Source organism: Terrapene carolina, unplaced genomic scaffold (genome assembly GCF_002925995.2).
Source record: "Terrapene carolina triunguis isolate 2854851 unplaced genomic scaffold, T_m_triunguis-2.0 Scaffold112, whole genome shotgun sequence".
Lineage (NCBI taxonomy): Eukaryota > Metazoa > Chordata > Testudines > Emydidae > Terrapene > Terrapene triunguis.
This window is the reverse complement of record NW_020664463.1, coordinates 4923532-4951307: the sequence shown is the minus strand read 5'-3', so window position 1 is coordinate 4951307 and position 27776 is coordinate 4923532. Positions and strand designations below refer to the sequence as shown.

Sequence of the window (27776 nt, the reverse complement as noted above, 5' to 3'; positions counted from 1 at the left end):
CTCTCACAAAGCTGTGTAGCCTTGTAAGTATGTACGAATGTTTCCTCACGTGCATATCCAGCAGCTATACAGGATGAACAGGTGTCCCTCGGCACAGGCAGATGTCATCCTCTCCCTCTCTGCTGTGCCAAGATATATGCACATACGGCATCACTGATTTTCCTCTCATTGGGAACCAGGACCAGGGTTCACATGGGTGGAATCCAGCTTCCTGTACAGAGTTTGTAAACCAGACTTGTCCTGAGCTCACTCAGGATGGAAACACTTCCCTTTATCTCACAAATGTTCTGAAATATGCAGCAGGCGATGATTATATGAACAGTGTTTGCCACGTTGGTATCCAGACAGCTGCAAAGGCAGCACCAATGCACTTTCAGTTTACCAAACATGCACTCCACGACCAGTCTACAGCTACTTAGCTTGTAACTGAATTCCTGTTTTCCAGGGTCATTGATGTTGGGTACAGTTTCATGAGCCAAAGCAGAAGCAGGTATGCTACAATACAAGTTGGTACAGACACACTGTATAGAACCACAACATTGCTGGGAAATAAAATCCCTTTTCCCCCACTTCAAGTACAATCCTGATCTCCTCAGCACCCAGCACCCAGTGTTTCCCACATGTATATTAATGAATCTGCCCCTGTGGTCTACTAAGCCTTTCAGAACGATTGAATGGTAACGTTTTTGGGTCACATACTCAGTTGTGCCCCTTGTGATGGGCAAAATATTGGGATATGAGTGCCATCAATAGTCCCTGCACAGTTTGGAAACTGCATCCTCTGAAATTCATATATTATTTTTGGAACTTTTCTTATGGCAACCCCTGGGTAAATTAATTGCCTTACAAATCTGCACAACGACAACCTTGACAGTGGACTTTCCAAACCCACAATGGTTTGCAACAGACCTATAGCTTTTTGGTGTTGCCAGCTTCCACAGGGCAATAACAACCCACTTTTGAATTGGTATGGCTTCCTTGAATGGAGTGTGCTGGAAGGGTTTTGCAAGCTCTTCACACAGTTCAATGAAGGTCTGTTTCTTCATTCAGAAGTTTTGAAGCCACTACTGTTCATCCCAGGTTTCCAAAACAATATGATCTCAGCACACTGTGCTAGTTCTCCTGCATCAGAAGTGACGGTCAACTAAAGGGCATACCATGACAACACTGGCATTCATCATATCTGTACCATGTGAGCTGAATGGATTGTCATTAACCCTCAAAGTCAGCCATCTTCCATGTGTCAGAAAATGCTGGCCAAATTCCATCCAACATCTCACGGAGTGCATACTCCACTGCATACCCATTGATCTGCAGTAAGGAGCAGAAGCAGAACCAGATAATCATCCATTTGCTCCATGTTTTCCACCCAGTTTTGTAGGGAATAACTGTGAAGGGCAACATGATCAGGAAGTGCCATAGGCAAATGTGTGAAAGCAGAAGACTGTACCAACAAAACACAGCAAAGAATACTGGCTGTATTTTAAAGAATCCTTATTGCGGTTGCAGGAACAAACCATCCCGATGTGTAGAAAGAATAGTAAATATGGCAGGCGACCAGCTTGGCTAAACAGTGAAATCCTTGCTAATCTTAAACGCAAAAAAGAAGCTTACAAGAAGTGGAAGATTGGACAAATGACCAGGGAGGAGTATACAAATATTGCTCAGGCATGCAGGAGTGAAATCAGGAAGGCCAAATCACACTTGGAGTTGCAGCTAGCAAGAGATGTTAAGAGTAACAAGAAGGGTTTCTTCAGGTATGTTAGCAACAAGAAGAAAGTCAAGGAAAGTGTGGGCCCCTTACTGAATGAGGGAGGCAACCTAGTGACCGAGGATGTGGAAAAAGCTAATGTACTCAATGATTTTTTTGCCTCTGTCTTCACAAACAAGGTCAGCTCCCAGACTGCTGCACTGGGCAGCACAATATGGGGAGAAGGTGACCAGCCCTCTGTGGAGAAAGAAGTGGTTCGGGACTATTTAGAAAAACTGGACGTGCACAAGTCCATGGGGCCGGATGCGCTGCATCCGAGGGTGCTAAAGGAGTTGGCGGATGAGATTGCAGAGCCATTAGCCATTATTTTTGAAAACTCATGGCGATCGGGGGAGGTCCCGGATGACTGGAAAAAGGCTAATGTAGTGCCCATCTTTAAAAAAGGGAAGAAGGAGGATCCGGGGAACTACAGGCCAGTCAGCCTCACCTCAGTCCCTGGAAAAATCATGGAGCAGGTCCTCAAGGAATCAATTATGAAACACTTAGAGGAGAGGAAAGTGATCAGGAACAGTCAGCATGGATTCACCAAGGGGAAGTGGTGCCTGACTAACCTAATTGCCTTCTATGATGAAATAACTGGCTCTGTGGATGAGGGGAAAGCAGTGGATGTGTTATTCCTTGACTTTAGCAAAGCTTTTGATACGGTCTCCCACAGTATTCTTGCTGCCAAGTTAAAGAAGTATGGGCTGGATGAATGGACTGTAAGGTGGATAGAAAGCTGGCTAGATCGTCGGGCTCAACGGGTAGTGATCAATGGCTCCATGTCTAGTTGGCAGCCAGTTTCAAGCGGAGTGCCCCAAGGGTCGGTCCTGGGGCCGGTTTTGTTTAATATCTTTATTAATGATCTGGAGGATGGTGTGGACTGCACTCTCAGCAAGTTTGCCGATGACACTAAACTAGGAGGCGTGGTAGATACACTAGAGGGTAGGGATCGGATACAGAGGGACCTAGACAAATTAGAGGATTGGGCCAAAAGAAACCTGATGAGGTTCAACAAGGACAAGTGCAGAGTCCTAGCACCTATGCACTGCTACAGACTAGGGACCGAGTGGCTAGGTAGCAGTTCTGCAGAAAAGGACCTAGGGGTCACAGTGGACGAGAAGCTGGATATGAATCAACAGTGTGCCCTTGTTGTCAAGAAGGCTAACGGCATTTTGGGCTGTATAAGTAGGGGCATTGCCAGCAGATCGAGGGACGTGATCGTTCCCCTTTATTCGACATTGGTGAGGCCTCATCTGGAGTACTGTGTCCAGTTTTGGGCCCCACACTACAAGAAGGATGTGGAAAAATTGGAAAGAGTCCAGCGGAGGGCAACAAAAATGATTAGGGGTCTGGAGCGCATGACTTATGAGGAGAGGCTGAGGGAACTGGGATTGTTTAGTCTCCAGAAGAGAAGAACGAGGGGGGATTTGATAGCAGCCTTCAACTACCTGAAGGGGGGTTCCAAAGAGGATGGAGCTCGGCTGTTCTCAATTGTGGCAGATGACAGAACAAGGAGCAATGGTCTCAAGTTGCAGTGGGGGAGGTCTAGGTTGGATATTAGGAAACACTATTTCACTAGGAGGGTGGTGAAGCACTGGAATGAGTTATGTAGGGAGGTGGTGGAGTCTCCTTCCTTGGAGGTTTTTAAGGCCCGGCTTGACAAAGCCCTGGCTGGGATGATTTAGTTGGGAATTGGTCCTGCTTTGAGCAGGGGGTTGGACTAGATGACCTCCTGAGGTCCCTTCCAACCCTGATATTCTATGATTCTATGATTCTATGAAAGCAGTTCCTAGAGTGTCTCCCTGTGATGCACAGAATCCTGGAATACTGTTCCTGAAACATTAAGCACTAACGTTAAGTATCTACAGCGATAGTGTGGACACAGGTATACGCGTGTGCACAGCTGTATACTAGTGTCCAGCACAGCATGCGTGTGTATATGTATATGGGAAACACACACAAGTATGAACATGGTATGAACATAAACCAGTACTCGGATATGTGCACAAGTATAGACATAGCCTGTAATACTCTGAGATTATGTCTCACGATCTGCCACCTGGTGTGTCTGCTCCAAAGTTGCTCAGGACAAAGCCACAACAGAGTCCTTAGCAATTCTATATATTCAAAGCTTCATGCAGATTTATCCTGGCAGCCGTCTATTACAATTCTGGCTCATGAAAAGGAAACAAAGACACATTACAGTCACCCTAACTGTCCACCACAGAATCAAGCTCTATGGTGACTTTGTATAATTCCGTCACAGAAGGGGACTCTAATTCCCTTCAAAAAACTCACCGTGCTCAATAAAATGCATATCAAAATACTTTCCCACGCACTATATCACTCACCTGTTACAAAGTTAGACTTAGATGCAGACTGACCATACTGTTGTTCCATGTATTTTGGTTTGTAAGTCAAGAAACCAATAAAGCTACTGAATTGTAACAGTGAACAACACAAAAATGTTACGTAAATTCTATTACTCAATACTCTTTTCAGAGAGCTAAAGAAACCTGAAAGAAACAATAGACAATTTTATTTTTAAAAATGCTTGGCATAATTATTGGTAAATAATCAATGAGATTCAGAACCAGATCCTGCCCTCAGACACCTATGTGCTTATCCCACTGGCTTCAGTAGGATTTGCAGGTGAGTATCTGAGGGCAGAATCTGGTCATCAATTAGAATACAGGCTGTGAAATTACAGTAGAATCCTCAGAAATGGTAATCCTAGAAACTTCAGTGGAGACATGCCAACTGAGGCCCCAGTCCACCAGTGAGATCTACACAGAAGGTCTCTGGGGAAACTGAAGTCAATGGGGCAGCACACAGGCCAAAGGGACTGTCTGCTCACATGAATCTCACTGCAGGATCCAGGCCTAAGTGATTTCTCCATGGTTCCTCTGTAGCTTGTGTCATGTCTTACATTGGAAACTGTAGCCAATGATTTTAGTTTATTGTTCATTTATTGTGTGATGTTATGATTAACTAACATGTTATGTCATATATCGAGGTGGCCAACCTGAGCCTGAGAAGGAGCCAGAATTTACCAATGTACATTGCCAAAGAGCCACAGTAATAAGTCAGCAGCCCCCCATCAGCTCCCCTCTCCCCGCTCCCAGCACCTCCCGCCCACTGGCAGCCCTGCCGATCAGTGCCTCCCCTTCCCTCCTGATCAGCTGTTTCGTGGCGTGCAGGAGGCTCTGGGGGAAAGGGAGAGAAGCGAGGGAACAGCAGGCTCAGGGGAGGGGGAGAAAGGGGTGGAGTGGGAACAGGGTCTGTGGCAGAGCCAGAGGTTGAGCAGTGAGCACCCCCCGACACATTGGAAAGTTGGCACCTGTGGCTCCAGCCCCGGAGTCGGTGCCTATACAAGGAGCCGCATATTAACTTCTAAAGAGCCGCATGTGGCTCCGAAGCCACGGGTTGGCCACCCCTGTCATATATAATCATTGTATGCAAAACAGAGTTAAATTGTAGGATTAGAGAAGTATAAAATAGATCAGTAGTTAGAAGGGATAATTACATAGTAGGTATCTAAGTAGGTAGGGCTGAAACACAAGGCCTACAGGCTAAGGCCTGTAAGATTTTAACTTAGCCATAAACTTAAGAAATGCTTGACATAAGTAAGTGACCAAAGAATGACCCTATCCCCCCCCACTACATTACAGGAAAAGATATACCAATGGGTGATATTGTGAAAAATTAACAGAATAAGTTTTTGCTTACAAGATATCCGGTAGTCACATTTTTCTAACACATGCTCTAACCGCAGGGTGCACTACGTGCATAAATGCTAATGAGGTATAGTCAGAATCACATTATAAAAAGAGGGTGCCCAGATTAGGAAAACTGAGTTCCCTATGGGAAACTCCATTAGGAACCATCCCTCTTCTGATGATCAATTGGCAAGGCAGCCATCAGACCTTAAGAATATCATTAAGGATGTGTGAGTATAACGATATTTTTAACTTGTGCATAGATCTTTATAGAATTTTTTATATGCTTAGGTAATCATAACTTTAATTGTACCTTTAACAAAACTTGTAAAAGAAACTAGACCACGTATGTGTGAATGTGCGTGTGGTCACTAACCGTGGTCTTTATGTGTTCCTAGACACTCTAAATCTGAAGCAAGTAGCAGAGGTAACGTTCACTCTGTTGCACATGCAACTCTAGCCACCAGAGTCAAATCCACAATGGTGTAATACAACACTACTAAATTCACTTTAAATAAAATAAAAGAACTGAACCAGAATAGAAGAACAGAATACATAATGTCATCTTTTTTCTTGCCTCTACCCTCCCACATTCCTGCATTGAGCACAGTTCAGCCAGAATGGAAAATCAGGCTTTCTGTATTTTTCATTGCAGACAGTTGATTTCACATTTTCCATTAAATCTGTGATGATCATGAAAATAATACAGCATGACTTGCTGGGAAAAGAACCTTCTGATTTTTTTAGGCTTACCCATCACTAATTTTAACACAGATTTTAGTTAATTTTGGTCACTCAGTTTTTCCTCAGTTCCAGTTTGTTTCTAGTGCAAACTTTTAAATGTAGGTCCTGATTATGTAATTGACCCAATGCAGGTCAACCTTCATGGCCACCCAGAAACCCAATGACTTCAAATAACTGGGGGGGGGGGTATTCCTGTGTTACATTGTACTGGTAGGTTTCCAGTTTGGCAGAACATATGAAACACTTGCCTTCTGAAGTTACTGACCACTTCACTGGCTGATGATTTTCAGATTCGTGATGCCTGCTCTGGTGTCCTTTAATTTTGGAGAGATCAGATGAAATTTTGTCATTATTCTCTTCCTCCTGCTTTTTGAGACTCTTTGGCAGGAAACAGAATGGTACGGCAGCAATGAGATTAGTTATTCCAGCTATAATAAAACCAAGCCACCAGGCACCTACCCACCGGGAGTCTTTTGGAGTTATGGTTATGCTACCTAGAATAAAATGAGAAAAAATGAATTCATGAATTAATGAAGAAAAAAAGAGACACCCCCCTGTAATTGCTGGGAAATCTACATTATACACTGGAAGGAAACTCAGTATTTTCAATATTTAGTGAGCTATATTGAAAGATGACATAGAGCAAGCAGGGCACCAGCAGTCATATAATATAAGAACATAAGAACGGCCATACTGGGTCAGACCAAAGGTCCATCAAGCCCAGTATCCTGTCCTCTGACAGTGGCCAATGGCAGGTTCCCCAAAGGGAATGAACAGACAGGTTATCATCAAGTGATCTATGACCTGTCACCCAATCCCAGCTTCTGGCAAACAGAGGCTAGGGACACCATTCCTGCCCATCCTGGATAATAGCCATTGATGGACCTATCTTCCATGAATCTATCTAGCGCCCTTTTGAACCCCGTTATAGTATTGACCTTCACAACACCCTCTGGCAAGGAGTTCCAGAGGTTGACAGTGTGTTGCATGAAACAATACTTTCTTGTGTTTGTTTTAAACCTGCTACCTATTAATTTTATTTGGTGGCCCCTTGTTCTTGTATTATGAGGAGGAGTAAATAACACTTCCTTATTTACTTTCTTTATACCACTCATGATTTTATAGACGTCTATCATATCCCCCCTTAGTTGCCTCTTTTCCAAGCTGAAAAGTCCCAGTTTTATTAATCTCTCCTCATACAGAAGCCGTTCTATACCCCTAATCATTTTTGTTGCCTTTTTCTGAACCTTTTCCAATTCCAGTATATCTTTTTTGAGATGGGGCGACCGCAGCACCCAAGGTAAGGGGGCACCAGGGTCTGGGAGGGACATGGGGGCCAGGGGTGGGCAAGCCAACGGCCAGCAGAGGGTGCTCCAAGACTGGAAAAGCTAATTCCCTGGACGACCGGCAGGAGGTGCCGCGCCGGTGAGTCACCGCTTCACTACACCCCCTCAAAGAATTCTAGTAGATTGGTGAGGCATGATTTCCCTTTACAAAAACCATGTTGACTATTTCCCAACAAATTATGTTCATCTATGTGTCTGACAATTTTGTTCTTTTCAATAGTTTCAACCAATTTGTCCGGTACTGAAGTGAGGCTTACTGGCCTGTAATTGCCAGGGTCACCTCTGGAGCTCTTTTTAAAAATTGGCGTCACATTAGCTATCCTCCAGTCATTTGGTACAGAAGCTGATTTAAATAATAGGTTACAGATGACTATCTGTACAGATGACTATCCTGGTTGGTGTTGTTTTTCACTTGCCTTCACACATTTGCTGACTTGTATGATTCAAGGCTACATGCCGCAGAACTTATGGTACTTTTGAGAACATGGGAATCTGAAATAGGTTTCAAGCAGAGTCCCACACACACCCTGGATCTGCTAGGACACAGTACTTTTTACTTATAACCTTTTTTCTTATAGGACCTTCCAGCAAAACGCTTAATCATGTGCTTAACTTTAAGCACATGAGGAGTCCCATTGGCTTCAGTGAGATTTGTCACATACTTAAGTCCGTATTATGGAGAATGTGGGAGCTGCCTGCAGTATTTTTATGAATATCATATGTCCATTTATTTGCTGGATTGTTTATCTATTGTTTGCTATGTGACTACCAAAGAGTTAAGTCATGCAAGAGCTGGGTACACTGGACTGAGGAACAGACAATGGCTTCAAATAAGCCCTACTGCTGGTACACAAATACAATAGAGTTGTCAATTTCTATTAGGTTTTACGTCTACCTTGCTAAGGGTACTGCCTGGCTGGTGATTCCGTGTGTGTCTTGACAGGGTAGGGAAATCCAGGCAGGATATCTAAACAGAGAGCTTTGTCACTGATAAAAGGACAGCCTCTGATAAGACAGTAAGAGACAGGGATTGATGGGTCTCCTAGCTTATCTCAACTTGCAAAGCAAGTGTGGGGGTGCCTGGATAAGCAAGGCCTGCCTTAGCTTAGCTTAGGTAAGGTATAGCTGTATATAGACTATTTATTGTTTCTCTGAATGCCTTGGTTCTGAATCAACAATGCTTTGCTTTAAGAAACCTGCTTGGTCAGTGTAATAACCACTTGTCGAAGCTCCTGAAGGAAAGTCTGTACGAGGGTCCAAAACCCCAGTTGAACCTGCTAAGAAATCATGGTTCGTCCAAAAGGAACTGCAGCTGAAGGCCAGGTTTCATAGTGAGAGAATTGCATGATTCCATCCCCAAAAGAAGTGGAGGTAATGAGGCCCATCACCTGAGAGATTGCACTTTAGGAGACCAGGAGCAGTCCTAGCTGTAGTTAACCCAGTGACCATGGCCTAGTTGATCAAAATTTTGTTGGGATCAGGGCCTTAAAAAGCAAAATAAGCAAACACCTGTATGGGGGCACGGTAAAAGTCTCATCCTGCAAGCATATGCTCCGATATTAGGCTATTTCAAGATCACCAATGGGTGTTACATTTCAAATGCCTTTATTATCACTATTTATTTATATTACACATGCACAGATGTTTGCAATGGAAAAGAGTGGGCACACATGCGTCTGTGTGTGAAAATTTGAATGCACACCAATGGACACCCAATAGAAGCCCCTTTGAAAACATCACCTAGTATATTTTCTTTTTTGTTTGACCCTTAGTAAAATTTGAAGTCAGTAATAGAGAGTAATATTAAACAATTAACATCTTATATGCTCAGCCAACATTTGAAATTAACCACCTAAAATGAAAAATTGATATGCTAGCCAAACCCCATCAGTAAGGGCATGACTCAGCAAAGCATTCAGTGAGGGTGCGTAAACACATACTTAAATTTAAGCACGTTTAAATGCTTTACTGAATAGGCATGGATTTAAGCCCATGCTGAAGTGCTTTCCTGAATTGGGCCTAAAATATTTCCCATACCTACAACTTTTAAAATTATTTTTTTCAGGGAAAACACTTTGTTCTCACCTCACCTTGAAACAAACACATTTATTATTTACTAAAAGGCATGAAAATATTTGGCATATCCTGATATAAAGGACTGGCCATATTGATTATTATACAACAGCTTAATAGAATTGGCTCTCCATTTTCCCTTACCAAGATCCACAAATCCAATATCCACATACAAGCTGGCACACAGCGATCCCAGCAGGTAGCCGATTATTGGCCCGATCATTGCTATTGTGTGCAAACATGCTGAAAATATAATGAAATAGACACTGGTAAATTTACAGACATGTGGCCCTATATGTTTTCCACCTATTTTTTCTTATTCCTCTCCTAGAACCAGGGTATTCCAGGAAGTGCAAAGACTAGCATCCTGCCATGTGAGATAGGTTTTTTTATTCTTCTCCTTTTTGGTGAAAAAGATCACCTTAGGCAGTATTAATGTATCGTTTATTTATTTATTTAAATTTGTTTAGTGGCCATTCAAGACTACAAGAGCCAAATTAACTCCATTCACATAAAACTCAAGTTCAAGTCTCAGTGCAGGTAGAATGAACCAGGACTCAGTGGGTTAAGACAAAAACATTACATGGAAATTTATACAACCTTGTCATTTTCTTTTGAAGGCAGCAATTGACTAGGAATGAAGGCTACCATTTTTTGAAAGAATCTAAGGACTTAGGCACCCAACTCACATAGGCTCCTCTGTAAATCACAGTCAAAATGGAGAGTAGAGCTGTGAGGGTAACTAATTCTTTGGTTAGGTGATCAAACCAATGAAAGAAAAGAAAATTGAGACAACCCAAAATGATTTTTTTTTTAATTTTTCAGCACTTTGAAAAAGTCACCAAAATTTCATTTCCGGTCAAATGAAATGTATTGTTCAAACTAGAAAAAAATGTTCATTATTGAGGGTTTTTTTTTTGCCTTTATAAAAAGCTGTTAATAAAAGTGAATAAAATTTTGAAATGAAAAGTAATTTCAAATTGAAAAGCTGACATGTTTCATTTAGAAAAAGGCACATCCAAATATTTTGACTTTTTCTGATTTTGTAATTTGTGTTTCTGTGGTTTTTTGAGGGACGGGAGGTTGTTTGTTATTTTATTTGACCAAAACAATTTGGCAAATTCAACACAAATTCACAAAATGTTTCAGTGGATGCAAATCTGCATTTATCAGAGAGAAAAAAAAGCTTTGTCAAAAGATTTTTGCCTGGTTTTAATGGAGAGAGTTTAAAAAAAAAATAGGACTCTTTAGAGGAAGACGATCTACTTTTAAAGCTAAAGCAAATTTGATCCTGTCACTGTTTCTTCATAACCAGCCTTTTCATTCTCTTAAGATTACCTATGTATAAAGGAGCATCTTCTTCTTTGGCAAAATCATCAAGGTAAGAAATTCCTAGCGGTGTTATTGGCGACTCCCCAACTCCACGTAACAAGTTGCCCAATAAGACATATATCCACATATATGATGATGCTGCCTTTACACAATCTGTAAATAACAGTAATTATTATCTTTACAGAAGAACAATAAACCATGAACCTGGCTATAACTCCATTTAACACTCTCTCTCTCATCTTGCTCAATTGTTTTTCCTTACATAAGACTAAGGGTACGTCTATACCCAGCCGCTAGTTCGGCGGCTGGAAATCGAACTTCTGGGTTCGACTTACCGCGTCTTGTTTGGACGCGATAAGTCGAACCAGGAAGTGATCGCCGTCGACTGCGGTACTCCAGCTAGACGAGAGGAGTACCGCGGAGTCGACGGGGGAGCCTGCCTGCCGCGTGTGGACCGAGGTAAGTTCGAACTAAGGTACTTCGAACTTCAGCTACGTTATTCACGTAGCTGAAGTTGCGTACCTTAGTTAGAATTGGGGGGTAAGTGTAGACCAAGCCTTAGACTCTGTCTAGGTTACCAAACTCATTAACCCCAAAATCATCAGTCCTCCCTTTAACAACACTTCCTGATATCAGTTGCATGCTTGTCTACCAAAGATAGTAATGCAAGGATAATGGTCTGTATTGTTAGGGAAGAATATCTAGAGAAAAATAAACAACAGATTGAAATTGTAATAGACATACTCTATGACATTTCATTTACACCTTCAACTATGTCCCCTGATCCAGGCTAGCAGTTGGCTCATGGGACCTAGAGTCCTGATTCTCCTCCCATGCAGCATACAGCTGCAGATGCTCTGTAGGTATATTCTAAACTGGTAGTGAGGTATATGAAGATCACAGAAATGCCAGTTAATTTCCAGTTAACTCTAACACAGCTTGGGCTCTTAAATTTCCTTTGGGAATCAATTCTCCTCACAAATTACAGTATATGAGAAATTCCTTTAATGTCAATGTGAGGTAATTGTATCCAGAAGGGTGGGAGAAACTGGGCCCCAGTAGTTCAGATACTTCTGAATTGGTAGATGTGCTTGCTCTGAGTGAGATTTTCAAGGCTGCTGTATCACTGAAGTGTCACTAACACCCGCCAAATACGTTACGGCTTAAATGGGGTTTAGAATTGTACTGGCCCTCCACACTGGGATGAATTGCCCTCTTGTGTGAAGACCGATTTATAAGTAGGTCAAAATTGTCACATTTAGATGTATTTTCAGTTACAATTCCTTACCTGAATCTGGATGTTCTGATAAGGTTTCACTGACACCAGTTACATTTTGATCCACTGAGCAGGGAGAGAGACTTGAAGTTGAGTTGACAGACAACACTGCATGCGATGCTGTTTCATACTTATAACTGAACACATACAACATTATATTTAGTAGTGATGTTTCTGGGCAATTGAAGAAATACAGGGGTATATTTTATCTCAGTACAGGGGGAATTTTGTGCCTGCTGTTTTGGCGAATAGAGAGAATGGGCATCTAACTGTCTGTGGACCGCATTCAAATTATTTTTTCCAAAGTGTTAATTTAACAGTAAAAAGGAGGGTCATTTAAGTAAAAAAAAAAAGGGAGAAGGAGGAAGAAAGGAGAAAAAAATGAGCAAGAAGATATCGAAAGCGACTATATGGCAGATATAACATTTTAAATGGGGAACTTAAAAGAAATATAAGAAATGTGAAAAGAACGAGGAGTACTTGTGGCACCTAAGAGACTAACAAATTTATTTGAGCATAAGCTTTCATGGGCTAAAACCCACTTCATCGGATGCATGCAGTGGAAAATACAGTAGATATTGTATATATATCTTCCTACTGTATTTATTTTCCACTGCATGCATCCGATGAAGTGGGTTTTAGCCCACGAAAGCTTATGCTCAAATAAATTTGTTAATCTCTACGGTGCCACAAGTACTCATAGTTGTTTTTGCTGATACAGACTAACATAGCTACCACTCTGAAATAAGAAATGTGGACATTTAACTCAGGCTCCTTTGAAAATCCCACTCTTAGGATATGTCTATATGGAGAGTTAGTGCATGATAAGCTGGAATGTAAATCTACAGTCCTCTAGCCTGCCACACACTAACCGGCAATATGGACCTTGCTACTGTGCACTGAAAGTTCCATTGTGCAAACAGCAGTATGTCAAAGCGTACTACAGATCTTTTAGTGTGCAGTAGAAGGGTCCACATAGTGAGTTATTGCATGGTATGCTACAGCGCTGTAGATTTACACCCAGTTTGTCATGAACTAATTCTCCATATAGACAAGCCCTTAGTTATTTCTTGTAACTACAGTCCTATAGTCTCTTTGAATTAAGTAATAGAAATGACAAGCTTGATGCTACTGCAAAACAGCAGAAGAGTTAGAAAGACATTCTGCTGAACATAATTCTTTAGTTTTCTTTTTATAATTATTAACTTGTTGTGACAGATATGGCAATTTCGTGCAATATCGTGGACAAACCTTACTGAATTAAGTTAAACCTTACTGAAGTAAGTTTAAGTATTTTAGGAGTTCATTGTATTAAGAATGCAAATAGAATGAGGAGCACTTGTGGCGGCTGCCCCACTCCAAGAATTTAGGCTGCAACAGGCCAGTGGGCCTGCACAGACGGACAGCCAATAAGAAAAGGGCTTATTGGCAGCCAATCAGGGCCCAGATTGGAGGCAGCCCTATAAAAAGGCTGCTCAGGGAGGGAGCAGGCAGTCTGTCCCAGGCCTTTGAGAGCAGAAGGTCTGTCTCCAGAGCTAAGAGACTAGCACCACAGACAGCGCAGTGCTGGCTAGGCTCGGGGAGCAGAAGGGAGCTCTAGCCCATAGCCTGCCAGGCTGCAGGCCCTGAAGGGAAGTGCCCAGTGGGTGCAAGGGGCCGTAGGGGAAGCAGCCCAGGGAAGTGGACAGATGAGGGGAGAGAAGGAGGACAGCGAGGCTGCCTCCAGAGGGTCCCTGGGTTGGGACCCAGAGTAGAGGGTGGGCCTGGGTCCCCCCCTTCTCCCCTTGCAGTACACCCAGTCATCGGCCGTAGGGAGCGGCTGTCATAAACTATGCCAGATCCCTGACAAGAGGGATTAGACTTTGGGGGTGTGGTTGGACATGGTGGCTGGGGTGTGGGAAGACTGCTGATCACCCCCCTGGAAGGGGGTGTGGATGGACTAAGGGGCACTGCTTGAGGGCAGTGGTCCGGAAGAGGACGCCGTGAGCTGGTGAGTGTCACGGGCTCAGACGCCAACCAAGGGCGAGACAATGGGCGGGACACCACCAGGAGCGGGCGCTCCACTGGACTGAACTAATTCCCGGAGACAACCAGCAGGAGATGCTGCGTGGTGAGCCCAACCCTGTCACAGAGACTAACAAATTTATTTGAGCATAAGCTTTCATGGGCTAAAACCCACTTCATCAGATGCATGCAGTGGAAAATACAGTAGGAAGATATGTGTGTGTGTGTGTGTGTGTGTGTATATATATATATATATATATATATATATACACACAGAGAACATGAAAAAATGGGTGTTGCCATACCACCTGTAATGAGAGTAATCAATTAAGGTGGGCTATTATAAGCAGGAGAAAAAAAAACATTTGTGATAATCAGGATGGCCCATTTCCAACAGTCCAACGAGAAACTGCAGAATTGGAATTAATTTGCAAACTGGACACCATTAAATTAGGCTTGAATAAAGACTGGGAGTGGATGGGTCATTACACAAAGTAAAAACTATTTCCCCATGCTATTTTCCCCCCTACTGTTACTCACACCTTCTTGTCAACTGTTGGAAATGGGCCATCCTGATTATCACTACAAAAGTTTTTTTTCTCCTGCTGATAATAGCCCACCTTAATTGATTACTTTCGTTAGAATTGGTATTGCAACACCCATTTTTTCATGTTCTCTGTGTGTGTGTATATATCTTCCTACTGTGTTTTCCACTGCATGCATCCAATGAAGTGGGTTTTAGCCCACGAAAGCTTATGCTCAAATAAATTTGTTAGTCTCTAAGGTGCCACAAGTAGTCCTCGTTCTTTTTGCTGATACAGACTAACACGGCTACCACTCAAAGAATGCAAATGTTTATGTATTATTGTGGAATTGTGTGTAACTTCTTTAACAAGGAGACAGGACTAATGTAAACCTGGGAAGTGGTATGAGCTTCAACAGGCCAAACAAGACTGAACTTTCAGTTGAGTGAGTTTCCTAGGAAATACTTGGCAGGAGGGGAATGTAAATTACCCACCTCAGGAATCATCCTTTTGAATCATCCTGTACCTTGAGGAGAAACCCATTGTCTGGCTGATTATCTATTCACAGTCTCTTCACAGACCCAAACTGGATAAAGGAGTGACACACAGATTCATGGGGATTCTTGTTCCAAGACAAAGCAGTTATGAACTTGTAACCCCAGAAAACTCCCTTGGTGGGAATTGAAGGAATATTCACCTGCCACAGTTGGGGTGAGCTCTGGTAAACTAAACAATATGCATGTCAGTTCTTTTATTGTTTTAATATGTTTTCTCTATAAAGCTTTTACCATAAAAATAAAATGTGCTTGCTTAGGAAGAGCTATGTGGTAACTTAACTGGGCAATCACACTGTTTATAGCCTCTGAAGAAAAGGCAAAGGAAACCTGCTTAGGCAGTCTCTTTTGCTGGGGATACAGTGTAGGCAGGAAGTGTGTAGCCTGAAAATCTTCCATTGATGAGTTAGAGAGACACATGCCTCTCCCCAAAAGAAGTAACAGCTGGGGAATTGGAAACTTGTGAGTGGGTGCCCTTGCTGGACCATAGAGGGGGAATACAGGTGCGGTTGCCTTGAACTGTGACACCCATAAAAGATTCTATAGTATTGAATATAGGAATAGAAATGTGTTGCATTGTATATTTGTCACTGAATCAAAACTTCTGCTAGAAGCAATGTGATGGGTAGACAAAACAGTGCTTCTCTGAACAAAGAGATGATGCATTTGTTGGCAAATTAGTTTCATTAGACTTGAGGATTTTTAGTGGTAAGAGCACCCTGAACAGAACTTTTGGCCCAATTCTGCAAGCAGTCACCTGAAAAGTCTCACTGAAGCCACTGTATGAGCTCAAGCACTGTATGAGCTCAAGCCACGGTATGAGCCACTGTATGAGCTCACTGACTATTTGCTCAAGTAGGGGTGTGCAGGATCAGCCCTTACAAATGTAAGGCCTAATACTATAAGCTACTAATTAGACTCCTCCTTTAAAGTGCTGGATTTCTTCAACTCCCATTTCTGCAGGGGACCTTCACAGGTGAAGTTTGGAACCTTATATGAGTGATCCCTATATCACAGTTTCCAGGTAAGTGCACATGTATTCCCCCTTCCTGGTCCACCAAAGACACACACACACTAGGCTCCCAGCTCCTCAGTCATCACTTCTCTAGGGCTGAAACCCACGTCTCTCTCCCTCCTGAACATGGTGTTGAGGCTGATCTACTGATTCCTGATTTACACTGATATCCCCAACAAGCCAGACTTTCTAAAAAAACAGCGTCTGCAATTTGCTTTCTCTCCAGAGGCTATGGCAAGTGTATTGCCAATAGTTATAAGTTACCACACAGCTCTTTCTAAGCAAGCACCTTTATTCTTAAGGTGAAAGAATTACAAAGAAAACACATTCAAAAATTAAAAAAACCAACACGCAGAGGTCACACACGCACACACCCCACTCCAGCCTAGGGTTCTGGTAAGTGTCAGTGCTTCAAAACCCAAAACTAGGTTTCCCCCATGGTTACCATTTCATAACTGTTTCAGATTCAGAACCAGAACCAAGACTGGAGAGATCAGCCAGTTTCTTTATATAGCTCAGGCCTTTGATCTCCCATCTCCAGGAACAGGTAATCAGCAGACAATGACACTCTCCTCAAGATGTGGCTTTGAAAGGCTGTTTTTTCACATAACTAGAGGCAGGGAATTTGCATTAATATTAGGTATTCCCCAGGAAATCCACTTCACATTTATTGTCCCAAAAGTCCATTCTTGTCTGACACATTTTCAGTATAATCCTTTGAACTCCCAGGCCTCATATCACATCTTCCCCCTAGAGAATTTATGCACAATCCTGAACCACAATAATACATACATTTTGCATTTAATACAGTGGACCTCAAAGATACTTAAACTTAATTCAATAAGGCTTTCCCCTAGGATATTTCAGGGAATTCCCATATTTGTCACACTCTACTCTTCCATTTTACCAGCATTTAAATGACTGTGAGCAATTTGAAAACTAGAGTTACTGCTGCTGCAGAGACTCCATCATGTTGGACATTAAAGATGTTGGACAATGTAGTCAAACATGCTCTTGGAGTAGAATGCATCTTTTCGACTTTTTTGGATTGAGGTCCCAATACAGCACTGAAACACTTTAATCACAGGAGTAGTTCCACTGACTTCCGTTGGATTACTCCCACGCTTCAAGTTTCACACAAGCTTAAGTGCTTTCTTGAAATGGAGTCTCAGGGTCCTGTTCATAACTACAAAAATACCCAGTTACAGAAATCATATGAAATAATTTTATAATATAATTATTCAACTGAAATTGTTGTGATTCATCATACTTTAACCTTCCATGCAATAACCCTGTTTAAGGCCAGACTCTACCATCCCTCCTCACACTGAGCAATATCTCATTCCTTCAATAGTCGCAGCGATTTCCTTAAACTTTTCCCTTAGAGTTAGGCATAGTAATGTCTTGAAAAGCAGCATGATGCACACTAGGGCTGATGAAAAATTTTCTGTCAAAATTGATTTTTGGTGGAAAATTTTGGTTTTCAGGGAATATAAATTCACATGGAAAGTGTCCGCTTTTTACAGAAAACGTCTACTTTTCCTCAAAAGCCTACAAACCGACCAAACCAAAATATTTCTAGCTGAAAATGGAAACATTTTGGTGGTTCTGATTTTTGAAAAAAAGTTGATATTTTGGACCAGGGGAAGGGAATTCCCACCAGTTCTAATGCGTGCTAATGTATCTGTGGAGTTGCCTGACTTGTATATTTATTCTGATATCCATTTAGGTCGGCCCGAAATATTAATTTATTCTTAGGCCCTTTGATAATCCCAAACTTTAAAAATACAGTGGTGTTCATTTGACAAAATGGAGAAAGTGGTATAGAATCCCAGTGGATCTAAATTAGCCTTAGTGAATACTTACTATCCCATGAAGAAATGAGGCATTGCTGTAAAAATACTTCCAGCTGACATAATACAACACCCCAAAGCAATGATTTTTGGTCTGTGAAATTTGGCTCCAAAATAACTTACAAATGCTAGCACCAGCAAATTACCTAAAAAAGCAAAGAAAACATTACTAGTAGATGCTGTTCATTGTATTTGCTCTGAGTAATTTACTGTATGCTACGGAATACCAATTACCCATCTCAAAACTTCCATCAATTAAGCCAGCTACAGAGGAGGGAATATCAAATCTTCTTTCTATCTGAGTGATGGAACTTTTCATAACTGTTCCAGATAATGTTTTGCTCAAGTAGCTGAATGACAAAGCAACGAGAAACACCTGAGGAAAGATCAAGACAGAAGATGGGAGGTAAGGGAGGAGAAATTAATATAGAGACCAAGAGAGCTTAAATCTATAGAACAATCTGTATGAATTAAATCTTAATTTAATTAACTTTACTAATCAAACTCCAATAGGGAAAATATGATTTTTCTAACACAATATGAGGCCTTGATCCTGCAAGAAGCTCCCCCTGGGCTTTCAGAAGTGTTTTCTTCCCATTCTGGTCTCATTGTGATCTACAGAAGTCATGTGCACGGGACAACCCAAAGCAGCAGTTAACTTTGTTTGTGCTTAGTTATGGCATTGCCAGCTTCAGCATCCAGAAAGCACGGCCTCCTTTGCTTTGCTGGTCAAAGGCTCCCCAGAATAGAATTTGTGCTTCTGAACCTAAACGCCCTGGATTACAGAATCTGTAGACAGCAACCAGCTCAGTAGGGACAGCTTACCCTACTGAAACCTAACATCAATTTTCAAGCTATCCACAACACTGAGACCAATTGGGTGCAGAAGAAACCTTGAGGCCTCAAGGTGCTACCAGAATACAAATAATTAACAAGAATAAGAGCTCTGGTCAGGGGCCACTTGCTGAAACTAGTTCAAACTGTAAATGAATCTTAGCATCAATTCAGTTGTTACTTTTTTTAAGTCAGTTTGTCCATCCCCAGGTTAGAAGTCGTGTTGGTATTACAACATAGGGCTTAGCCACAAGCTTCACAATATCCCTCTTTTTGGAGGTCTTGTACAGATTCTTTGGCAATCTCATCCCCGTTTGGATGAAGTTTGAAGTATTTGGATTATATTTGTGTTGTACCCCTTTGCAAAGGAAATGTTTGTATTTGACTTTCTTATAGGTTTAAAACAAGAGCATTTGAATACACACTTTGCTTCGACACAAACTCTATTTAGTATTGCAATGATTGCAAATAAAACCATGCTTATGATGACAAGACAGTCTAGGAGTGCTTAAATATTATCCAGATATTTCAACATAACAGCTTTTTACTGAATCCCAAACAAATAAACCTGTTGCCCTCAGGGTAAAAGTTAAAATAACTTGTTTAACCTAACAGTAGATAAGTGAACAAATTAAAATGGGTTTTGAACTTTATGATGCTATTTACTGCAACAGATGACAAGCAAAGCAAATCCTAAGAGAAAATGTTTTTAAAAGGAGTTGAATGCTGGTTTTGCCTAGAAATTTGACTGAAACATCTCACAAAAGCAGGCTTTAGTCTAAGAATTTTCATATTTACTGGGTCCAACAATTCTGAGATTTTTGGGGGGGAGGGGGACTATTTTCAGTAGTTTTATATCTGGTTCTGACTGAAGCCATGAAATGCAAATAAGCACGAAAGTAGGAACAAAAAAGTTAATTGAACTGTTTTAAACCTCGCCACACAAGCAAGAAGTTAGCAGAACTGTTTTGAATCTCCCCAAAAAATTGACTCCAAAGTCTGATAGGAAGATGAGGTGATTCTCATTGTAACTGAAAAAATTGCTCTCACCCCTAACATTAAAGTTATTGTGTCTATTAAATTCTAGTTTCTATAACATTCTGTGCCACACTCACCACTGGGATAAGTGGATACAAACTCACTAACTTCCATGCCTACTTATGCCAGTGGTGAAGTTGGTCCAATGAGACTCCCAGGGATATGAGAGTTTTGAGAGCAGTTCAGCTACTATTGGAGATATATAGGGGTGGCAAAATGGGTTCAGCTCAAATATGGAATATGCTAACTTTTGCCCCAAACGTGAACCAAGCCATTTTGAATATTTGAAAAAGTTGGATTCACTTATTTTTATAATTTTATTACAGGCCTCTGATCAGATCAAATTCATCCCCGGTTGCAGCTCCATTGATTTTAATGGAGTTACACCAGGTATGAATTTGGCCCATGGTCCTAGCCTGAGCAAAAGTCAAACACATCATAATACCACAAGAAATGCTGATTTCATGGTACTTCCAGCTTAACCAGAAGCAGCAAATATTATACCAAGAAAGCAAAATTCTCATTAGTTTTCCAGCCCTATTTAGTCAAGACTTTACATAATTTAAGTGAGGCAGTGTGGTCTAGGGGATACAGCATCAGATAAGGACTCAGAAGATCTGGGTTCTATTCCTGGTTACGCCACTCTGCTGGGTGACCTTGGGCAAGTCACTTCACCTCCCTGTGCCTCGGTTTCCCCTACTGTAAAATGAGGATAATGATAATTACTTCCTTTATAAAGTGCTTTGAGATCTGTGAATAAGTGCTAAGTATTATTATTTTCCTGACACCTTGAGTGTTTGGCCAAACCAACTTTTTGAACTTTGCCTATCAGGACAGGGACTCAGTAGACCCAGTTCAATTCCCGGCTCTGCCACTGCTCTGCTGGATGACTGTGGGCAAATCACATCCCTCCCTGTGCTTCAATTTCCACTTCTGTAAAATGGGGATAAAGATGCTGACCTCCTTCGTGGAGCACATTGAGCTCTACAGATGAAAAATTCTACAAAAGAGCCATACATTATGTATTTATTATTATTGGCTTGTATATTTTTTAAATAAAACTCCTAATATTCTTTTATTAATTGGATGAAGAAAATAGAGGGGACAAGAACCATGCCTGCTTATATACCTTGAAGAAGAACACACATATTATCAATGCTCAACAAATAACAACAGTAATGAATAACAGTAATCCACTGAACCTTCAAGCCAGTGCAACAGGACTTTTTCTTTTTGCCTGGTACTTGTTTGATTGCTCCATCTTCCAAAGGCTGGGTAGGCTCCACTTCCAGGTTTGAGTGATTAACATTTGAATCAGTTTCCACTGTCATGGTTTCTTATCTTGAATTGATTATCTGTTTTGTACAAGAAAACATGAGAAAATTATAATAAATCCAGGGCTTCTTCCACAGAAATACTGAAATAGAAATCTGTAATTAACTTTCACCTAAAAAGATTTACACCATGGTTAACATTTTCACAGTGGTCACTAATTGTTTCCGAATAGAGACAACTTGCACCTAATTTTCAGATGTACTGAAAATCTGCATTTCCCACTAGAACAGATACTCTGGAGATGGTATCCCAGTAGACAATTCCACTGGCACTTTAGGGCCTCAGCAATGCTAAAAATCTGGCATGTGTTGGGCACCCAAAATTAGTGAATGCTTACAAAAATGTGGCTGCACATTTATGGAACTAAATGGGGGCTGGGGGAGAGCTTCTGTACTAAGATTTTGTGAATACAACAAAATAAAGAACGTTGCAAGTTGGGTTTTATTTACGTCCTGGACCCCAAAAATGATCACTGTGAAAGTGGAGGAGGAGATGTTGTAATAGGAAAGGAAAGAGATGGATAAACACAACAAAGGGACAAGTGAAGGGTTTGGTAAAGAAGACCCAGAGCAGTGCTCTCACAAGGGAAAAGCATCTCTATAATATATAACAAAAAGTACTGGGGGCACTGAAAATTAAGTCCATATGGGAAAAGAAAACACAGGATATAAGTGTTATAAGGAGACCTTTTGAAACTGATGGCAAAAGTGAAAGCCATCAACATCTAAGTGTCATCAACTGGAAGCAAGTTTTTGTCTCAAGCTATATGTTACATTAGCAAGAAAAGGGTGAGTCATAGCAAACACTGAACAGCGGGGATGTTTACTGAAACACCAGCAACAAACACTGTATCCACTACACTAGAGTTGTACTTGTAGGAGATTACAAGAGAAAGTGACTGGATTTCACACAAGGTCAAAATAAGCCAGGGTTATGTAATTCTGAGATAGCTGTGCATGTTGCATGCTCAATGAGGCACAAGGCTCAGTACGTTCTTTGCTGGAATGTAAATAACCAAGATTGCACAAGTCCAGTAACAAAATGAAAAAGTTGTGGGCTTATCCTGTGTTCCTTGTGTATCAAAAATATCCAATGAATTCAAGACTTCACATTAATTTGGGAAGGGGAATTACTCCATCTATTTCATGTCATAGAATAATGAGGAACTGCATTAAAAAAATCAGTAGCTTACTGAAGGAAATATTTCTTTATAGAAGGTTACAGTGATGCTTCTCAGGACACCCAGGGTGGAGAGTCACCTTGTTACCATCTGCTCCCTAACACAACCAGCCTGTCACCCACTCACGTGCTGTGCTCTGGGCTACATCAGCCTTGTCTTTGCCTTGCAGGTTGACAACAGATTAACCCCAACCCCCAAGGCCCTTCAAAGTGTCCCACTGTGGTATTCAGCCCCTGATCACTGGATACCCACAGAAATCCCAGATCCTCTGTTCCTAAAGGAAGAGTGTACCACAGTTTACCATGTTTACCTTAGACCCCTCTCCCCTGCTCCTGTAATGCTCTCAGCACTTGACATCAATTAGTAAAACTAAAGGAAATGTATTTAGAAAAAAAATAGAGATTCAAATAAAAACCAGTGTGAGAGATGGAAACAAATGGTAACATATAAACCATCACCACAACATGCATTCTAAAACCCAAAGATAACTAACAAGTTATCCTCCTGGCTAAAGGAGTTTATCTCACCCAAAGTTCTCTCCAGCATTTCCAACCACGCCTGATTGAGATCCCTTTTCACTAAGCAAACTCATTGTCAGTTTACTTCCTAGGTGAAGGATACAAGGGTGTCTCTTTGCATCCCCAAATATACCAGAACAGACCTTTGAGATTAACCTCAAGCTAGCCCCCTCTGTTTACCTCCTCTTGTCAGTTTCCTTCTTAAGTCTCAACCAGCTCTCCATTTGCTTTTGACTTAGAATGCTAATAGACTCCTATTGTATGATGTACAATACACAATGGTCCCCCCTGGAGATAAGTGTCTCCCACCCCCTTTCTGGGGAGGAGTCTCAAGACATGCTACCTTTGAGTGAGCTGTTTTTAACTACAGACCTAGAGAACAATTTTAGTGTACATAAATAACTCCTCGCATATTCTCCATACATACATCTCACAATGGTTTTGATGACTAGTGTGATACAGGCTTGCATTAGAGACCTTACATGACATTCTTTTGGTGGATCCAGGGGATCCCTGTACCCCTATATATCCAGAGTTCTCTGCCAATTGGCATCCAGAGGTTCTTAGGTCACACTTACATATGGACTTAGTGGTACAGAATTGTTATTTGGACTAAAATGCAGGGGTAAAAATGTCTGTCCCTAATGTACAGCCTGAGTAACTGGAATTTGGGCTGGGGAATTCTGTAGGGGCTGGGAGGAAAGAATCCTTCTTCCAAGCCTCTTCATAGCCTCCTGGCTGCAGCAGGTGTACATGCATCCACACCCACACACCCCATTTGTAGAGGAAATGGCCAGCGGATCTACATGGTCACGGATCTGCTTGGCAGTTAATCTGATCTTCCTCTAGCCCAGCATACCTCCAAAGCCCCATTCTGTGCTGGTGTGCAGGTAATCCTTAAAAACAGTATTCTGCAGACATGTTCTTAATCCTTCCACTACCTGTTCATAGAATCACACAAGTTCTGCTGCGGAACACTGAGCACGCTGCAGCTTTGGAGGAGAGGGCAAGATTTCCCCCTCCTTAAAACAATAGAATTGTTTATTGTTGATTAAAGATTAGTTAGATGGGTTAGGTTTTATCTGTTTGTATTGCGATGCAGTGCACATATTCCATTTTGTGTTCTCTGCTGTGTTGTATGTTTTAGAGCTCGGTGAGTAATAAAAACTATATGGCAATATTTTATTCCACAAAAATTAGTGGAAGTCATATATATTTGCAAATCATGAACCTTATTTAAAGAAAGAAAACACTTGCTGGCATATACTACTCCAATTGGAAAATAGAACAAGGCCCTGACCTGTAATTGGCTCCATGAAGGAATGCCCATATGCTGTCACCGAGCTCCCTAAAACAGTGAATCCATTGAAACAAACAAGTTCAGAAGTGCTTTTTTCAATAGAACAAGGAGAGTGGAGTCTTAGAACTAATAGTCCCAAGCCAGAACACAAAAATCATACGGTACCAAAATCAACTTGCTTCACCCTTCCTGGTACCCTTGAGAGTTGAGGATGAAAGAAAGAAAAAACGTAGCGATCAACAATTCCAACAGTGCAGCTGGAACAGATTTGTGAAAGTTGGCTGAACCTTCCCTCCCTTGGGGAAAAGCCAGTAGCATTTGCAAGTATCTCTGCCCTGGGCCATACCACAGAGGACTGTGGGCAAAGTTTTCGAAAATGCCTATTGGTTTGATATGGCTCCCATTCACGTCAATGGAAAAACACCTACTCACTTGAAAGGTTTAGGATCAAGCCTTAGAGCTTCTCTACACTTAAAACGCTGCAATGGTGCAGCTGCAGTGAATACACTACCTAGTCCGACAGGAGGTAGGGGAAAGGTTGCTGGGAAGATTTTAGGAGCAATGGAGGCAGCTGGTTTAGTGAAGCTGGACAAGTCAGTGATGGAGTCCTCAAGAGCCCCTGATGCTCCGAAGCATTTAGAGACAGAAGATCAGTAAAGAAGCAGGGCAGGGGTAGCTACTTTTGGCCGGGGATGGATAACACCTTTGCTCCTGATGTTACAGAAGAGGCCAAGGAAAACCAAGGTAGTGTCAACATTGCAGGAAAAGCTATATGGAGGGGCCAAGGGTTAGACCTGCTGGCATGCGCATTCTGCTGAACTTGGTTGACCCTAGCCCATGTGCAAAGGATTTGGGTGCTGGGTGGGTTCCATGACCACATGAAGTTAAGAAAAAAGACCAAAGGCAAATTTGCTGCAGGTATTAATCTGAACCAAAACATTTCATATGGTAAAAAATAGCAGCCATATTGCTATTCACAGCAAATCTGTTACCTTAGCCCTTTACTTTTAACTTCACTCTTATTTAGAATTAATAAGCCTACTCCTTAGGCACTATTATAAATTATTTGTTTTCTTCTGCAAAAATCTCAGACCTAGATTTTCAAAAGAGATTGATGATTTTGGGTGCACATTCTGAGATACCTTGCAGGAGCCGCATTTTCAGCACTTTCTGAAAATCAGGCTCTTTTAAGGTGTCTCAATTGCACCCAAAATCTTGGCCTCAATGAATAAATGTCATTCCCATTCCCAGAAACATGAGTAGATCGGTACATGAAGGGGATAACAGGCCCCGATAGTAGACCTAAACACATACCTGTAAAGTACTTCTTCATTAACCATCATACAAAATAATTTTTTTAGGCAACTCATCTTAAGAGAAATTCAACTCAAAATTCAAATGAAAAGTGATTATAGCTCATCTATTTCCACACAACGTGCCAGGATATCAGCCAGTATAAATAAATGTAGTCTAATGATCTGAATGGAGCTATGTTGATTACACCAGCTGAAGATCTAGCCTGATGCATTATCTTGCCATTTGTTTGGATAGCCATATGGGTGTCTCTTCCTCAACTTTAACAAGATTTGAAGTGTTCATTTTACCAAAAAGGAAACACAGAGAGGTGACTTTAAGAGATTTGCCCAGGAGCACTTAAATTAGTTGCATCATCTCTCACCAGACATTGCTGTTTGCGTACATGACTCCATTCTAGCAGATCAATGGCCTATGGGCATTGCATTTTTCAGGTAAGGGTGCAGGGGAAAAGAATAACTAAAGCATTTTCATTTGGCACAAGCATACAACCAAGTACATACACAACAAGCTCACTTAGACTGCAATTCAAAATAAGCAAACAATACCAGTGGGGGATTAACATTGTTCCAGTGATGTTCTTACAGTTTTTCACAGATCTGTGTCTGTAGATTCATTTCCCATTGCATCTGTGTAAGGACCTGATTGATAGCATATATCATTTGTGACAGTAAGAAAATATAGAGAGTTCATTCTTGTGTTCAATAAGTGCATCTATTGAGGCTCAGTTCTCAGGGTACAATGTCAGATCCTGGGACTAAACTATATGGACCATGTACTTCAGTTGGAGTTGAGAGCTTTCCCCACATCACATTAGACACTCAGCACCTTGCCGGTCATATCCATAAGATGAAATTCACCAATGAGCAGAGGGCCGGCCCAAAGCTTCTGCATCACATAAGCCCTATTTTGAGGACTTAGATGAAACATAAGTGGTGCACTCTGTGTTGCCTCTCTGCATGGGGTTGAATTTTACATTTAATAATATAAAAACATTCAGGAATTCAGTTTGGCTTCCCATTCTTTCTTACATCAAATCACAATGGATAAGAAGAGCATCAAATATATTTATCCTGGATAACATTTAATTAGTTTGCAAAGATCAAGATAATACAGTAGTTACAAATTAACAGGAAGGAGAAATTCCAAAATGTCAAAAGAAACACAATTCCACAAAGAAACTACAAACACTTATTAGGGTTTTGGCCAGATCCTATCCAGAAGTTAAAGGAAGCACATTGATTTACACCAGCGGAGGAGCTAAACTAATATTCTCATTGATTTCTGAATAGATTAAAAGAAATGAAAAAATACCTTTTTAATTCTCAGCTTCCAAAATATGAAGGATTAATAATATTTTTGATTAGTTTTGAGTACTATGCAGGGCTAGGTCCTGCTTGCATTACTCATGAAATACATACTGATTTCTATATCATCTATATATCTGTATCTGTATAATGGACTTTTTAATGACAACAGTATACTCCCTCCCAAAATTTATTTATGTATATGTAAACTATATCTATATCTACATATCATGTATGTGTACGTACAGTGGTCATCATTAAATTGTTGACATTTACCGTGTGAAAGTAATTGGCCTTCACAGGTACAATTTAGCATCAGAAATACCACTAATGCCAGAGTAATGCTAATTATCTTCAACCAGTAAATGTTAATATTTTAATGGCTACCATTGTACTTCATCAAAGGGTCTTTTAAACATAGATTGATCCTAAATGTCTAATCTGAAATTCAAAGGGAAGTAAAAATAAAATTTAAAAAGTGCCTACCTAGATTATGTATCCAGCACAGCAGCAGCTACCCCATCACTTAAATTGTTGAAAAACAGTGGATCCTCTCCTTAAACCAGGGTATTCTGATCTTTATCAGCAGACTCATTAACTTTCCAGCATGGTCATTTTACTAGGCAAATAGAAACTACAGTTTAGGAACATTACTTTAATCCTCTGTCTCTGACCAGTTCCATCTTCTTTTCCCAGTCCCAAAATACATGCATACTACAAAATTTAAATAACATAGGTAGAACGTGCTTAGGATGGA

At 41.1% G+C, this 27776-nt stretch overlaps 1 protein-coding gene across 1 annotated transcript in view; it reads right to left on the bottom strand.

Annotated features, from left to right (window-relative positions):
• The window catches only part of LOC112108934 (solute carrier organic anion transporter family member 1B3-like), a 40994-nt gene extending 13429 nt beyond the window's left edge, over nucleotides 1–27565 (bottom strand). Inside the window, exons 1-9 of the mRNA XM_024203248.3 lie at nucleotides 27506–27565; nucleotides 21268–21420; nucleotides 18428–18569; nucleotides 18207–18339; nucleotides 12256–12380; nucleotides 10974–11120; nucleotides 9780–9878; nucleotides 6465–6710; nucleotides 4105–4269 (exon numbers count right to left, since the gene is read on the bottom strand). Coding sequence (XP_024059016.2) covers nucleotides 4105–4269; nucleotides 6465–6710; nucleotides 9780–9878; nucleotides 10974–11120; nucleotides 12256–12380; nucleotides 18207–18339; nucleotides 18428–18569; nucleotides 21268–21396 — 1186 coding nt within the window. The 5' untranslated portion in view covers nucleotides 21397–21420; nucleotides 27506–27565. The remainder of the gene's footprint in view (nucleotides 1–4104; nucleotides 4270–6464; nucleotides 6711–9779; nucleotides 9879–10973; nucleotides 11121–12255; nucleotides 12381–18206; nucleotides 18340–18427; nucleotides 18570–21267; nucleotides 21421–27505) is intronic.
• Between the last annotated feature and the right edge of the window lie 211 nt (nucleotides 27566–27776).